Source organism: Biomphalaria glabrata, chromosome 5 (genome assembly GCF_947242115.1).
Source record: "Biomphalaria glabrata chromosome 5, xgBioGlab47.1, whole genome shotgun sequence".
NCBI lineage: Eukaryota > Metazoa > Mollusca > Gastropoda > Planorbidae > Biomphalaria > Biomphalaria glabrata.
This window is the reverse complement of record NC_074715.1, coordinates 1640033-1658197: the sequence shown is the minus strand read 5'-3', so window position 1 is coordinate 1658197 and position 18165 is coordinate 1640033. Positions and strand designations below refer to the sequence as shown.

The window sequence follows — 18165 nt, the reverse complement described above, 5'->3', positions numbered from 1 at the left end:
ATGACTTTTTTTTTTCAAAATATCGCAAAGATATATATATATATCTCAACTCCCCCTATCTCCCCTTTTCTCTTTGGCTGTTGACCATTTAGGTAACACATGTGATATTTTGACCATCTCTCTCCATTCCTCTCTTCGTTTAGCCTGGACTACTAGAGTCTATTTCAAATGCAGCCCTGTCCATTCTTTTACGTTGTCTTCTAATTGCTTTATATGTCTGCCACTCTTTCTTTTGCCTGGTACTGTTCCCAGCAGGAAAGTGTTACTTCAGGTGATCTCGTGATATGGACCTTACTTTTAAGTTTGCGTAATTAATTTTATAAACTATACGCTTCTCATTTAGAAAACAAAAAAAAAGCCATTCCAACTTAACTTTTCGAGCCACAATGCATGAAGAAAAAAAAAAATTTCATTTCTCTTCTAGTTTTCGAGTTCTGAGTGTGTGACAGACGGACAGAAGGACATTTTACACAAACCTAACAGCTGTTTTTCCCCTTAAGGGAGCCGCTAAAACTGTCACGTTGAACGCGTAAAGATTTAATGTAAGACATGGGCGTAGCTAGGATTTTTTTTCTGGGTGGGGGGGGGGGGTTGAAACATCCTCTAAGGACCTCCATGAAAGTGTGGCGCCAAGTTGTACTAGGATGTCATCGCAACTCTTATGCGTAATTCATTTTGTCGGAGAACATGTCCCGCAAAACCTCATGCGACGCTCTGTCACAACCTTACTGAAATGTCGACTCCCAGTTCGGCATTGGATTTCCTTGATTTAGACCCGATTTCTATAACTGACTTCTAAAATCTGCCTTAGCCATCTTTGTTGAGCCACAATTACTATTTTTCAATTTCGGCAGATGACTAGTGACTGCACTTTATTACTGGAGCCCAGACACTGGTAGAAATGTGTAACCTCTCATGACTACGCTCTTGGAATTAGGTGACTGTAGTTTGCTTTAGATTTTATATCGAAAAGGGAAGTTTTATCGTCAAAATCATTGGTTGGGGGGGGGGGGGAGGTTTAAACTAAAAAATTTCTGGGGATTGTAGTTTGCCTTAGAATAATATTGACGAGAGAGGCTTTCAATCTCAAAAATCTCTGTAGCAGGATTTTATACTTTAAACCATCTGGAGGGGTTTTAAACTTTAAAAAAAAACTCAGGAGGAGGGACATTTTTATTCAAAACCCCCATTGGCTTGGCAACGCTCACAGAATTTTAGTGTGTAATTTGTTTGTTTTTTAAATTGAAGAGGTATTTTTCAGCATTAAACCCCTCTGAAAGGGGTTGGGGGCATACTCAAAACCCCCTTTGGCTACGCTCATAGCATTTTGCGTGTGTAATTTGCTTTTTTTATATATTGAAGAAGTTTTTTTTTCGCTTCAAAACCCTTGGGCTACGCTCGTAGAATTTTGAGCAATTTGCTTTCTTTTATATTGAAGATGTATTTTTAGCTTCAAACCCCACTGAAGGAGGGTTAAAACACTCAAAACCCCTTTAGCTACGCTCATAGAATTTTGTGTGTGTCATTTGCTTTTTTTATATTGAAGAGGTATTTTTTTTTTTAGCTTTAAGCCCCGCTTGAGAAACTGAATTGAAAACAGTGGAATTTTATAATAGAATTGACACTAATTTTACGAAGGATGTTGATTTGAGTAACAATCAATAAAAGTTGATAATCAGCTCACTGTATTGGCTCAACAAAAAGAACTAACAATAATGTGTATTGGAAAATATTTAAAGAAAGTTGGGTGGGCAGGGGTGACAACCTGTATATTCGCGCCAGGTGGCACCGACAAGAGTGACGTCACTGTCTGGGAGGTTTTCCATGATGTTGTTAAGGGATTAGTTAGCGCTGTTCTACTGTCAAGAAAGCTCTATTTCAAATCCTTATTCATGAAGAACTATAAGTGTCTTCCTATTGACGACGTGTTGCTTTTTTGCTTTTAAGTGAAAAAAATAAACTGTCTAATGATTGTTTAAATTGTATTACTTTAAACTCAATCCAACTTTATCCATAGATACCCTAACCGTCATATTCCGGATTCACCGCTAAAACCTCCCACCTAAAAAATAAAAAATCATTCTCGCTCATTCATTCACTTTTCACACATTACTATGCTAAATGTCTCTCATTCGCCATCTTCCATACTCTCTATCCCAAAAACAGGTATGCACCCGACTCCACCACGGATACACCACCCCCCCATAATCTGGATTCACTCCTAAACCCACCCAAAAAAAAAATCATTCTCGCTCATTCATTCACTTTTCACACTATTATTATGCTAAATGTCTCTCATTCGCCATCTTCCATACTCTCTATCCCAAAAACTGGTATGCACCCGACTCCACCACGGATACACCACCCCCCCCCCATAATCTGGATTCACTCCTAAACCCACCCAAAAAAACAAAAAAATCATTCTCGCTCATTCATTCAATTTTCACACATTACTATGCTAAATGTCTCTCGTTCGCCATCTCCTATACTCTCTATCCCAAAAACAGGTATGCATCCGACTCCACCACGGATACACCACCCCCCATAATCCGGATTCACTCCTAAACCCACCAAAAAAAAATCATTCTCACGCATTCGTTCACTTTTCACACATTACTATGCTAAATGTCTCTCATTCACCATCTTCCATACTCTCTATCCCAAAAACAGGTATGCACCCGACTCCACCACGGATACACCACCCCCCATAATCTGGATTCACTCCTAAACCCACCCAAAAAAAAAAAAAAATCATTCTCGCTCATTCATTCACTTTTCACACTATTATTATGCTAAATGTCTCTCATTCACCATCTTCCATACTCTCTATCCCAAAAACAGGTATGCACCCGACTCCACCACGGATACACCACCCCCCATAATCCGGATTCACTCCTAAACCCACCCAAAAAAAACAAAAAAAATCTTTCTCGCTCATTCATTCACTTTTCACACATTACTATGCTAAATGTCTCTCATTCGCCATCTTCCATACTTTCTATCCCAAAAACTGGTATGCACCCGACTACACCACGGATACACCACCCACAATAATCTGGATTCACTCCTAAACCCACCAAAAAAAAAAAAAAACATTCTCACTCATTCATTCACTTTTCACACTATTACTATGCTAAATATCTCTCATTCACCATCTTCCATACTCTCTATCCCAAAAACTGGTATGCACCTGACTCCACCACGGATACACCACCTCCCATAATCCGGATTCACTCCTAAACCCACCCAAAAAAAAATAAAAATCATTCTCGCTCATTCTTTCACTTTTCACACATTACTATGCTAAATGTCTCTCATTCGTTATCTCGCATACTCTCTATCCAAAAAACTGGTATGCACCCGACTCCACCCGGGATATATCGCCCCCCATATTTTGGATTTACTCCTAAGCCCACCCAAAATAAAACATTCTCGCTCATTTATCTTCCATACTGTCTGTCACAAGACCAGAGGCGTAGCTAGGGTGATTGGGGGGGGGGAGAATTTTAATATCCCACCGGCCCCCACTTGAGGGGGGCCCCCAAATGAGTTTTTTTTCACAATAAATTTATAAAAAGTTACGAGAAATGCAAGGGCTCCAAAGTCAAGGCCGTCGGGCCCCAAATGATGGCAAATAACTAGCTTCGCCAAAACTCCCCAGGACTACATTCTCGGATGCACCACCCCCATATTCCGGATTCGCGCCTAAGCTAATAAAAAAAAAAAGAAAAACCATTCTCGCTCATTCACACTTTCCTGACTAATACTATGCTAATAAAAAAAAACACAACATTCTCGTTCATTCACACTTTTCTGACTAATACTATGCTAATAAAAAAAACCCATTCTCGCTAATTCACACTTTTCTGACTAATACTATGCTAATAAAAAAAACATTCTCGCTCATTCACACTTTTCTGACTTATACTATGGTAATAAAAAAAAACAAAAAACATTCTCGCTCATTCACACTTTTCTTACTACTACTATTCTAATTGTTTCTCATTCGCGTCTATTCCATACAGTCTATCTAAGGAGGAGAAGTCTCGACTCCATTACTGGATATACCACCACCCAAGTACCGGATTCTCTCCTAAACCCACCCAAAAAAAAAACAAACTCCCATAGTTCACTGTAGATGTCTGAAACTTACGCGTACCTCTTAGTGCACTGGGCGCAATGAGCATTTCCCAAAAATAGCGAATTCTTGTTTTCAATAGGCTTCGTTTGACTAATGCGTTTCGTTTCTTTGATTGAAAACTAGAATCATACATTTGGCCGGAAGTAGCTTTTTTCCTGATATATCTTTTGCATTTTTCAGTTCCCTTTTTCAAATTAAACTGACATTTTTATGCTGAAATGTTAAGTTTGCCTGATAGAAAAAACAATTCTGCACAAAAAATACGGGTAATTGGGATAAAACCAGAAAGAGGCTATAAAAAAAAAAAGACCTGACACACTGGTGTGAAACAACACATTTACAGTACTTTATTGGATGAGTCTTTTACCCAAGGTCTGTGTATTTTTTTCAGGACTAGCTTATTTCAAGTACCCGGCATTTTTCGATACACAATTTCACACACAAAATAATTGTAGAATATAATAATGTAGTGGTTTTAAAACTTTAATGTTTTTTTTTAAAGGTTGTTTTTTTGTTGTTATATAAAAGGTGTTACAGTAAACAATTGTGAATATTCATTTGTTATGATACTCACTGTCTATTTTGTGTCTGCTAAAGTTTCTTAATGTTTTCTTGAGCTAAGGGGGTCGTTTTCTCCTAAATGTTAATAACTGATTCCCCCATACCAGATGTTGTAAGACATTGGCCCAAAATAATGCTCAACTTAAAAAATATATAAAAAAAATAGCTTGTTATTATATGAATGAACTTGTTTTAGATGACGATTATCAATTATAATTGCTTTGAAAAATTGATGTCACACATCCCATGGGCATTGTCATAATAGTCATAGATCTATAAAATGTAGTTAAAATTTGTAATCTATATAATTATACATATTTAAATTGAACCCAAATTGTATTGGCAATGCCGTTCCTTTGGATACATAAACTGCGTGGAGAGGGGGGTAGCCTGACCTAGAGTACCAGGAGTTTGACACTCAACTAGTTAAACTGGTCTTTAATGGCTTCCAAAATCCAACTTAGCCACTTTTTCTGAGTAACATTGCATGTGACAAAACTTAATATTTCGTAAAATATATAAAATAGATCGTGATTTTCATTTACAGAAATACACTATCCCGCCACAACTTTTAACATGCTCATGTTTCTGTAGACAGCTCATTAGTAGTTTTCAAATTGTTCATATTTCTGTAGACAGCTCATTAGTAGTTTTCAAATTGTACATATTTCTGTATGCATTTCATTAGTAGTTTTGAAATTGCTCATATTTCTGTACACAGCTCAATAGTAGTATCTAAATTGTTCATATTTCTGTAGACAGCTCATTAGTAGTTTTCAAATTGTACATATTTCTGTAGGCAGCTCATTAGTATTTTTTAAATTGTACATATTTCTGTAGACAACTCATTAGTAGTTTTAGAATTGTTCATATTTCTGTAGACAGCTCATTAGTAGTTTTCAAATTGTACATATTTCTGTAGACAGCTCATTAGTAGTTTTCAAATTGTACATATTTCTGTAGACAGCTCATTAGTAGTTTTCAAATTGTACATATTTCTGTAAACAGCTCATTACTAGTTTTCAAATTGTACATATTTCTGTAAACAGCTCATTAGTAGTTTTTAAATTGTTCATATTGCTGTAGACAGCTCATTAGTAGTTTTCAAATTGTACATATTTCTGTAGACAGCTCATTAGTAGTTTTCAAATTGTACATATTTCTGTAACAGCTCATTAGTAGTTTTCAAATTGTACATATTTATGTACACAGCTCAATAGTAGTTTCTAAATTGTTCATATTGCTGTAGGCAGCTCATTAGTAGTTTTTAAATTGTACATATTTCTGTAGACAGCACATTAGTAGTTTTCAAATTGTACATATTTCTGTAGACAGCTCATTAGTAGTTTTCAAATTGTTCATATTTCTGTAGACAGCTCAATAGTTATATTCAAATTGTTCATATTTCTGTAGACAGCTAATTAGTAGTTTTCAAATTGTTCATATTGCTGTAGACAGCTCATTAGTATTTTTCAAATTGTTCATATTTCTGTAGACAGCTCAATAGATATTTTCAAATTGTTCATATTTCTGTAGACAGCTCAATAGTAGTTTCTAAATTGTTCATATTTCTGTAGACAGCTCATTAGTAGTTTTCAAATTGTTCATATTGCTGTAGACAGCTCAATAGTAGTTTTCAAATTGTACATATTTCTGTAGACAGCTCATTAGTAGTTTTTAAATTGTTCATATTTCTGTAGACAGCTCATTAGTAGTTTTCAAATTGTACATATTTCTGTAGACAGCTCATTAGTAGTTTTCAAATTGTATATATTTCTGTAAACAGCTCATTAGTAGTTTTCAAATTGTACATATTTCTGTACACAGCTCAATAGTAGTTTCTAAATTGTTCATATTGCTGTAGGCAGCTCATTAGTAGTTTTCAAATTGTACATATTTCTGTAGACAGCTCATTAGTAGTTTTCAAATTGTACATATTTCTGTAGACAGCTCATTAGTAGTTTTTAAATTGTTCATATTTCTGTAGACAGCTCATAAGTAGTTTTCAAATTGTACATATTTCTGCACACAGCTCAATAGTAGTTTTCAAATTGTACATATTTCTGTAAACAGCTCATTAGTAGTTTTCAAATTGTTAATATTGTTGTAGACAGCTCATTAGTAGTTTTCAAATTGTACATATTTCTGTAAACAGCTCATTAGTAGTTTTCAAATTGTACATATTTCTGTAGACAGCTCATTAGTAGTTTTCAAATTGTTCATATTGCTGTAGACAGCTCATTAGTAGTTTTCAAATTGTTCATATTTCTGTAGACAGCTCAATAGTTATATTCAAATTGTTCATATTTCTGTAGACAGCTAATTAGTAGTTTTCAAATTGTTCATATTGCTGTAGACAGCTCATTAGTATTTTTCAAATTGTTCATATTTCTGTAGACAGCTCAATAGATATTTTCAAATTGTTCATATTTCTGTAGACAGCTCAATAGTAGTTTCTAAATTGTTCATATTTCTGTAGACAGCTCATTAGTAGTTTTCAAATTGTTCATATTGCTGTAGACAGCTCAATAGTAGTTTTCAAATTGTACATATTACTGTAGACAGCTCATTAGTAGTTTTTAAATTGTTCATATTTCTGTAGACAGCTCATTAGTAGTTTTCAAATTGTACATATTTCTGTAGACAGCTCATTAGTAGTTTTCAAATTGTACATATTTCTGTAAACAGCTCATTAGTAGTTTTCAAATTGTACATATTTCTGTACACAGCTCAATAGTAGTTTTCAAATTGTACATATTACTGTAGACAGCTCATTAGTAGTTTTTAAATTGTTCATATTTCTGTAGACAGCTCATTAGTAGTTTTCAAATTGTACATATTTCTGTAGACAGCTCATTAGTAGTTTTTAAATTGTTCATATTTCTGTAGACAGCTCATTAGTAGTTTTCAAATTGTACATATTTCTGCACACAGCTCAATAGTAGTTTTCAAATTGTACATATTTCTGTAAACAGCTCATTAGTAGTTTTCAAATTGTTAATATTGTTGTAGACAGCTCATTAGTAGTTTTCAAATTGTACATATTTCTGTAAACAGCTCATTAGTAGTTTTCAAATTGTACATATTTCTGTACACAGCTCAATAGTAGTTTCTAAATTGTTCATATTGCTGTAGGCAGCTCATTAGTAGTTTTTAAATTGTACATATTTCTGTAGACAGCTCATTAGTAGTTTTCAAATTGTACATATTTCTGTAGACAGCTCAGTAGTTTTCAAATTTTTCATATTTCTGTAGACAGCTCAATAGTTATATTCAAATTGTTCATATTTCTGTAGACAGCTAATTAGTAGTTTTCAAATAGTTCATATTGCTGTAGACAGCTCAATAGTAGTTTTCAAATTGTACATATTTCTGTAGACAGCTCAATAGTAGTTTTCAAATTGTTCATATTTCTGTAGACAGCTCATTAGTAGTTTTCAAATTGTACATATTTCTGTAAACAGCTCATTAGTAGTTTTCAAATTGTTCATATTACTGTAGACAGCTCATTAGCAATAGGTTATATAAGAGTGACAGTCTTTTAAAAAAAGATATATATGTATGCACACACTCTCTCTCTCTGTATATAGATATATCTTCCATCTCTTATCTTATCTTCTTACCTTATAAACTACAGACATTAAATCAAAGAAGAAGATGATTATCTACTTACATTTGTCTTTTTCTCTTTCTTTCCTTATAATAATAATAATAATCTTTATTGTCCGTGAGGAAATTTGTCTTGCAATTTGTGCATTTCACCAAACAGAACGTAGTAACTATGACAAAAAAATATGTACATTCATACCTGGGTCACTCTTAATTTACATACGAAAAAAGTTTATATTAAATTGTTTATATTTAATGATTTGATTGCCAGGGGAACAAAAGAGTGTTTGTTTCTGTTTGTCTTTGCTATCGGTGTCTTGTATCTCTTTTGTGATGGTAAAAATAGTCTTTACCAATAGTCATTGTTGTCTCTCTTTGGTCATTTTAATGCAAAAATAAAAACCGTTGTGGTGGGTTCTTTCCCCTTTGTACTTACGTGAAAGTTGGATGCGTGTAGCAAAGATATTTTGCTTGATATTACCTACGTCAGTGATTCCCAAACTGTGTTCCGCGGAACCCCAGTGTTCCACGAAGCCTGAATAGGTGTTCCAAGAACTACCTGAATATCGTGAATTATCTCTTAAAAAATAAACAAAGTGTACTGATGAATACTGAGAATGTGCGAAGTGTTCCGTTATGGAAAAGGTTTGGGAATCACTGGTCTACTTAAACGAATAGTACCCAATAGAATAATGTGTCTTTATTTATGTGTAGGCCTATATCGATATATCGCGTACTGTCATAAAGATTGAGACGTTGGTAATATTGTACACATACACTGACAATTTACTTCCTCTTATGAAAAGTCTTAGAACAGCGGTCCTCAACTGTTTTTGTTCCGCGACCCCCTAATATAAATTCCAACTATGAGGCGACCTCCAGCCGTTCATTTTTGTGATCATAATTAAATTTTAAAAAAAATTGGTTATTATTCAGACTGGCATGTATTTACTTTTCTATTGCGTATTCACTGTATGCATATTTAAGTGACGAATTTGACAAATATGGTGAAGTATGGAGAACACTCTTTGATACAGTAAACCTCATTGTTACAGAAATAGTGTTTCGACAGTATTCACAAACAAGATAATGGTAGTGCGAAGGTTGAGCTGGTTTCTGTTTCACCAGATCAGGAATTCAGTAGCACAACTTCTGCATCAAGTCTTCTCCTGAATTTGGATTTAATAACTAAGAAGCTGGAAAACCTTGCTGCGCAAAGATTTGTTCTTGGACATGAAAGAAGAAAGCGTAATACAATCTCAAACAGAACGGGCTATGAACTAGTTTGAATACCAAGTGCGGTTCAGATCTTCTTGTTACAGTACGTTAGAATGGGAAAAAAAACTTCCAAGGATGAATAGACAAAAATAAAAATATTCTTGGGTCTTAGGGTAACCCCTGACAATTTGTCCTTCGACCATCAAAGGGGTCGCGACCCAAAGGCTGAGAACCCCTGTATTAGAACATAAAGTCGATGTTTAAAACGCACTTCTCTGTGCGATGTTATTCGATAAGCTTATTCTCTAATGTACCCCTATAAGTATTCATCTTTCTATTCATGGCTTCATACAGTGAAAGAGCAACATATATTAGCGTGTTGTGTGTTTTATGCATGCAATTGATTAAGTCACAAGGTAAGAAATCATTAGCGATATGCTAACATGGTATGCACCTAGCAAACCAAACTATATGCGTCATAGGGTGATTTACACACCAGTGGTTCTGCATTCTAGAAGTATAATAATATTTAATAGTGTCCTAAATTTTACTAGCTAAATGTCAACGTACAGCTATTTAAAAAAAAACAACATAACATCACCATTGTTGATATCTGGTATTATTAAAGTTTTCCTGTTGTGATATATTGAAAATTTAATATAGGACAAGAAGGAGAGAGACTTAGAATGAGAAAAGAAGAGAGAACATAAAGAAAAAAAGAAAGATAATAATAATAGAGCGCTGTTTACAAACATAATGTGGGCTCAAGGCGCTATGAGAACATAACAGTTTAGAGTTTAAATGAAACACTTATCCAGGGGTGACCAGCCTATGGAGCATAGTGGCGCATCGCAATTTTACAAATGGCGCATTTCACCCCGAAACAAAAAAAAAGCATGCCCGTTCGCAAAAAAATGAAACAACAACAACTGATTTTCAGAAACGAAGATTGCCAAGGGAATTTAAGTTATTAACTTTTACGATGCTCAAATCGATCAAAATACTTATAAAACTAATTATAATACTAATGATAAATGTAATTGATAGCATCAAACTTTATGTGCAAATCTGTATATTCTTAATTTTCGTTAGCTTTGGACATTTTTTATGTTACCTATTTAAGCTTTTCATCATGAGAATAAAAAATAATAATCTCAACATTTTTTAAGAACTTATTGGCCTTAATTAACTATATCGCGAACTGCCTGATCTGGAAACCACTGCGCGGTTCATCTCAGATATAGGATTACTGATCTGAACCCTCCAACATGTAAAATGAGAAGGAAGAAGGGCTTAATTAAGTGTACAGAAAAAAACTAATGGTCAGGCATATTTGAGGAAGCAAAGTCGTGTCTAGGAAATTTTCAATGAAATAAAGTATACTAAAGTTAACTTAACCGTCAATGATTTGTAGAGTTACTGGAACTGTAATAATGCTTACAGTGACTCTAGATTGTCCTCTTCTGAGATATTTCTTTATACACCAAGAAGCTGTTTGTAGAACGCTTTTGAACTTTCAGCATGTTATGGATACAAGTTGAAAAATGTTTGAATACAATTAGGAACAAGAGGATAAAACATAAGGAAATTCAGAGAAAATTGTGACATGTGATGTGCTATCCGAGGAAAAGAGGTCTTCTGTGTGATGAAAAATGGGTGTCTATTTAAGCATTCTCAATGACCTAAGTCTAGACTGCATGGCAAGGAGCAAGGACACACTGATTGCTAACTTTGTAAATGACATCGCTGATTAAAAATGATGCTAAAAGATTTGAGTCGATCCCCAAAAATTATTGAAGATCAAGCCAGTTCTACAAAATACATTGAAGATTCTTTCGGATGTCGTCACCAATGAGGAAGACTGCAAGCTTACATTTATAAATAACATTTTCAGTTACTGATCGAAATATTCTGAATTTTCCTTAAACATGAAACTTATTAATCTGAATACAAATTTAATACTGAAATTGGAATTTGATCTTTTCCCAATACCAAATGCATATGAATGACTAATTTTGGCGATCTTTGCAATGTTAACATTTTACAGAACTATGAAGATGCGCCCATAGTTATGCCTGATAATATATCTGATGATACTGATACGAGCAAATGTTTTCAGCCATGATAATGATATAAAACAAACTGAGATTCCAAAATTAACTCGTTATATTACAGATGTGTATAACAAACCAAATACATTACCATAAGTTACCATACTTGAATGAGGCGCGGTAGTTGAGCGGTAAAGCGCTTGGCTTTAAAACCGGGGACCGGGTTCGAATCCTGGTGAAGACTGGGATTTTTTATTTCGGCATCTTCGGGCGCCTCTGAGTTCACCCTTGTTAACCGTAGGCCACAGAAACAGATGACCTTTACATCATCTGCCCTATAGACCACAAGGTCTGAAAGGGGAAACTTTACTTTTTTTTTTTTTTTTTTACCATACTTGAAAGGTCTAAAACTTGTATAATTTTAAATGGCGCATCTGAATTAGAAGGGAGGCACACCGATTGTCAATCATAAGACTTCAAAAAATAAAGACGCTACTCAGCTGTTGCAAAGCAATAGGTCTTTTTATAAATAAAAATGTTCTTCTTAAATGTAGTGAAGCATATTAAGCATATTGTCTGTCGGAGATCAATTGGAAGCGAGTTTCAAACCTCTAGTCCATGCAATAAAAAAAAAGCCCAGTGAAAAAAAAATATGAATCTCGTCTGACAACTGCTTTGTCTACTTTGCTTGTCTCAAAATAAGTAGGTCAGAGGTAGGTCCGGGTGGCCACGTGAAATACAACATGCCTTAAGTTTTGGAATCGACAAACAGTGGTCTTTAATGTTTTTCACTCAGAATAATTGTTCAAAAAATGGTGATGTCACTAATTAAAATGTATGCTGAATTAATATAGACTACTTAACGGCAGAGATAGTAGAGCAAAGCACATTAAAAAATTCGTCTTTTAATATCTAACAGATGGTTGGTTCGGACCAAACAAAGAGTTCAAATGTCACTGTGAGTCAAGTTGTATCTCTGATGGTACTTGTCAGGGTAATGGAAAGTGTGCCAGAGTCTGGTTTGGTCTGAAATGTCAGCATCGTACGTATTTAGTTTTAAACCTTCATCGACATCTCTGTTTACTGTAGTTTCAACAGACAGACGTAAAAACGGACAAATAGTTGAGAGTGAAATGGTCAAAAATAAAATAGGATATCTGTCTGTATCTGAAGTCGAGAACATAACAAGATAAAAGATTGAATGACTATGCAATTATCTTTCTTTATTACTCATTTTGTCCATGCTGTCTCTATCTGCCTTCTACTGTCCACTGACCCACTACTACACAGTCAGTTATATACACACTTTCTCGGCAGTTGGCTCATCCAAATTATAAATCAAGCAAAAAATGCAAAAAAATAAATAAATAAATAAATAAAATAAAATAAAAAACAACAAAGCCTATAGTGAGTGTGTCTATCAGTTTGGATCAGGAATTAAATATGTATTAGATCTAGACTAACAACGATAAATCTGTTCGATTACAACCAAAAATTTACCAATTGTTTTTTGTTTAGTGCAATTTCATGCTTTTAGCTTTCTCGATACCCTATAATCATTTCACTTGGAAAGGGGAAGTGGAGAAAGAGGGGAGTAACCACTCACAACAAATAAAGGGGACTAATTCAGCTTATATCACGACTTCAGCCAAGTACTATTTCTTTTCTTGTTTGATAGACCAAACACATTAATTTATTACCAATAATTAATTAACTATTGGTGTTTTTTTTTTTATTGATTCTTGTGTTTTCAGGTAAAAGATATAATTGTGCAGAATTTCAACTTGATCTGAGATTGGGTGTCCATACCATTGATTCTTGTGTTTTCAGGTAAAAGATATAATTGTGCAGAATTTCAACTTGATCTGAGATTGGGTGTCCATACCATTGATTCTTGTGTTTTCAGGTAAAAGATATAATTGTGCAGAATTTCAACTTGATCTGAGATTGGGTGTCGGAGAAATAACGTGTACAAACTTTTAACCAGACAGAGTGATTAGCTTTGTAAAAAAGATCATTCACCAACAATATTGAGAAATGATTGGCCTTGCCATTGAAAGAGATTCTAGTCAAGGCGAAAGACGTACGACAGATCACGTGTTCCTACGGTCTAGCAGACGTAAGGAGAGGTGAACATCAGGAAGTTACAACAGCTCTACTGGCTACACAATCGGTTATCAACCTTTACATGTCAACCATGACGGCTTAAAATAAGCACGCTCAGCCACGCGTATTGGTTCATTTCTAAAATGTTATTCCGTGGAACTTAGACGTTGGAACTCAGATCAGAGAGGTACATTATAACACTAAGTCATACACACGTATAGTTTAAGGATAAAATACTGTTTGAATTTCTTCATATAAGTCTACAAAAAATGTCCAACAGCATTTAGTAAATATAATTACACCACATCGTCACTTAATCTACACCGAATGTATCTTCTCCAGAAACACAAAAACTACCATTTGGCTTTTTCTTCAATATCATCATCAGACAGCAGGTGACAACATCTCACCTTCACTTATCCCTTAGTCTGTTGGACCGTCGGGGCAACACATACGATTTGTCGACCACTTTTCTCCATTCTTCTCTGTCTTTTACCTTGCATTGAACCCTCTTTCAGTGGCAGACCCGTCCATTCTTTTTGTGTTGTCTTCCCATCGCTTTCTCTGCCTTGAATCAATGAAAAATTAAACAACTATTTAATCAATTGCTTAAAAAAAATGAAATGATCAATTCAAAATAGTTGATGCAATTTCACTCAATAAAAGCGATATTTTTTTAAAAGTTTGTTTAAAATTAAATTTAACTTGTTTCTTTTGTGAATCGAAATAAATATAATATCAGATCAACAAATAAACATCCGGACAATCGAAGTCGCATGCATATTTTTTTTTTTAATATTAGGGAAAGTGACCGCACCGGGTGACATTAACCCTAGTGACGACATTGATTTTTGGTAGGATGGCTTAATAATATTTTTTATTTTATACGCAAGAACAAATTTCATACGAGTGCTCTTCCTTCCCTTTCCATTACAAAATGGAATGGGTTGTCTAAATCAGCCAGGAAAACCAACGACTTAGCAGAGTTTAAGTTCATTGATTAACATGCATGACTAGATTGACGCAAGAAATGCGTAGGACGTAATTATCTTCTTTTTTTGAAGTAACGTCTGTAATATATAAGATAAGATAATTCATTGAGCGTTGTTAACAAACATGATGTAGGTTCAAGGCGCTGTGATAGCATTACAAGCATAAATACGAGAGCGAACATGACAAAGTAATGTCTTAATGTTCTTCTTGAATCTAGTGTAGCTAGTTGTCTGTCTGAGATCAATGGGGAGTGAGTTCGAAACCTTTGGTCCGTGTACTGAATAAGCCCGCAAACCGTAAATTTTGATGGAAAAACGTGGCATCACTAGTAGCGTTAAGTCCATAGAAGGCAGTGTTTTCTGAGCGACACATGGCTTTAAATGTTTTTTTAACTAGATTCATTATTGGACTGTTAGATTCCAGTGTTTGTTTATTTAAAATAATTACGTGAGTCGAAGGGCAGATGTGTAGTGTTTTTTTTTTGTTCTTCTCAATCGGCAGACGATCTTACAGTTCTGGACAACACAGCAACATCACCGAGTATAAACATACTTACAGACAGAGATGACAGTACATGTATGAGTTTGTCTGGCCAAAGCATTGTCATTAGTTTTAATAGAACCTATGTTTTTACTTGGGTGAGACTGACTGTACAAGACATTGGTAAGTTTAATTTTAGCTACAAACTACAGTCTAGTTAGAATTACGCCTTTCAATATACTTTCAACTATTTAAGTAATTATGTTTTACTGTCTCTCTTGCTCTGTCTCTCTATATATCTTTTACTTTCTCTCTCTCTCTCTCTCTCTCTCTCTCTCTCTCTGTGTATTTCTCTTTCTCTCCCTTTTTATTTTTTGTTTCCATTTTTTTTTCGTCTGTCAATATTTGTTTCTTTCACTTTTGTCTTCAACCTCTGTCTCTCTCTGTCTCTCTCTGTCTCTCTCTGTCTCTCTCTCTCTGTCTCTTCCACTCTGTTTCTATCTCTCTGTGTCGCTCTCTCTCTCAAGTACTTTCTGTTATTTATATTTTTACCTATGTTGTCTAGTTTTCCCTTTGTTTGTTTACAAAGTTCATATTAACTCCCTCCGTCAGTCAGTCAGTCAGTCTGTCTGGTACACATTTTGTACAAGTTTTTTCTTCCACTTCCGATTCTCAGATCAAGTTCAAACTTTGCACTATTATTCATTGTCCTTTTACAACACATGAATCAATCGAAAATCGACAAATTATTGTATCAATTAGTCGTGATGAATAAAAGGGAGGCCAATGAATGATTAGCAAGGAGGGGTGGCGTTTAGGAGTCAACAGAGGAGTAAAGTTGTCAGCACAACGACCAACCGCCTTTACTTAAGAAGATGAGAGCCTGACCTGTAAACAAGAAAGCCTCTCATCTCGTCTTACTATTAAAGGGAGGTCAATGAATGAGTTCTCCTCTAGTCTTACTATTAAAGGGAGGTCAATGAATGAGTTTTCATCATAGACATGAATATATATAGACTGGCCGATAAAAGAGTTTTATGAATCGAAAATTTGTGACTTGCAATTTTGTGTACTTTATTATACAGTATTTATGAGCAGTGTAGTTTTGTTTAATTGCTAAGACTGAAGATCATGCAACTTTTCATAATTCAGTAATCCGACAAAAGTAGATATATATGTTTTCAAGTTACATGAAGTGATTTCCTTTTTGTAGTCTATATTACCAATCTATGGTTCTCATCTCGTCATACTACTTAAGGGAGGTCAATGAATGGGTTCTCATCTAGTCTTACTATTAAAGGGAGGTCAATGAATGGGTTCTCATCTAGTCTTACTATTAAAGGGAGGTCAGTGAATGAGTTCTCATCTCGTCTTACTATTAAAGGTGAACCAATGGACGGGTAGCACGGATGGACATTTATTTTCAGTTTTCAGGTTACCTTCAGTCATAGAAAGACTATTGTTTATGTCGAACAAGTGAGATGAAAGCCTGGGCATTCGTTATGGTCGAAACGATGTCGCCCACACAACAGTTCCCCTCCTCTCAAGGCAGTTGATGTACGGAGGGACATTATATAAAAAAAAATTAAATAATGAGCTTTATAAAAGTGTCGCTTGGCTTCCGTACCTAGGAGTCTTGGGTTCCCAATATTTTTGAACTTCATGATTTTTAGTTGAGTCGAGACCACAAACAACAATTTTGGTTACTTGTGAATGGTAAATGTAAAAGGGGTTGGCCGTTGTGAGCTTGTGATGGCAACATTACTCCTTTGTTACCCGTCAGCCATAGAAACAGATGAACTAATAATAAACAATGGAAGTGAAACGATTGAAAGATTGAAAAAATCCTTTAATCATATTACATTCAGAGGGTTGCAAGGTCACCTGTTGTCACCTAGAAGTACATAGAGACCTTGATAGTCTAAGAGAAGAGCCCAAGGCTCTTCGAGCTCTAGGGCAAAAAAAACAACCTGTTTCAGCAACAGAAAAAAACAACCTGTTTGAACAACCGTTCTGTCTGGAAGAGACCCAAGTCAATGCTTATGTAAAGCATTGCTATTTCTGATGTACATGTCACTTCGGACACATGGGCTAGACAGCATGGCCGAAGGCCAAGTTCCCCGGGACCCGCCGCCATTTTCCTATGTTATACCAAGCTAACCGTGCAGGACTCGCCATTAGTGTAACGGTCCCTTGAGGAACGGCGCATGGATTAGTGACAGGACCGTAGGAGCTCTCTTTCAACTCCGCTCCGTGCAATGGAAACACTCTCGTGCTCCCTTGGACACCCCCACGGGAGTTTTGTTTCGCTATTCGTTTAGCCTAACCACCTCCTCTAATGGTCGTTTCCACCCGACTGCCACGATGAGGCAGAACTGCAACAGACCTTGTACAAAAGCCCTGGTTGTGTGTGTGTGTATGTGAATGTAGTTCGTGTTTGCATCTATATCAGGGGTTCTCAACCTGTGGGTCGCGACCCCCTTGGGGGGGTCGATTGACCATTTGCCAAGGGTCGCCTAAGACCATCGATAATATGGATCGTTATTGTTTACTCTTCTATTGCTGTGTGTGTGTGTGGGGGGGGGGGGTCGCGGCAGAGTGGGGTATTGTAAAAAGGGGTCGCCGAACTTAAAAGGTTGAGAACCGCTGATCTATATCGTTATCGTTATAGTAGTAATGCCAAGGTGGACAATTATACTCAAACTGAATTTTCATTTGTCTGGACCAAAAAAATGATATTATCTTATATAAGAAATGTATGCGTCGCTTTTTTTTTTCAGCTGACATATCAAGATCTAAATTACAGTTTAGTAAAACTACATCGATAACTTCCAAAATTGATTGTCTAAATTTGAAATATTTCCTTGTGGACAATTCTACACTTGACATACAATGTGATCTGACAGAAGCCATTCAAACTGTTATCCTCACTGGAACAGGACAAACATCGCTTTGTTCATTGTATATAAATGGAGGTATAGTCACTGGTATTACTTCGTAATATGC

The 18165-nt window shown here is 35.4% G+C and overlaps 1 protein-coding gene across 2 annotated transcripts in view; it reads left to right on the top strand.

Annotated features, from left to right (window-relative positions):
- The window catches only part of LOC106063859 (uncharacterized), a 97764-nt gene that overhangs the window by 65445 nt on the left and 14154 nt on the right, over positions 1-18165 (top strand). The window contains exons 1-4 of one of the 2 annotated variants that reach the window (XM_056031230.1): positions 9771-9945; positions 12500-12622; positions 15181-15342; positions 17940-18134. In XM_056031230.1, coding sequence (XP_055887205.1) covers positions 9870-9945; positions 12500-12622; positions 15181-15342; positions 17940-18134 — 556 coding nt within the window. In that variant the 5' untranslated portion in view covers positions 9771-9869. Of the gene's footprint in view, positions 1-9770; positions 9946-12499; positions 12623-15180; positions 15343-17939; positions 18135-18165 lie in introns of those variants that run through there. The other variant, XM_056031231.1, reaches the window with a different exon arrangement.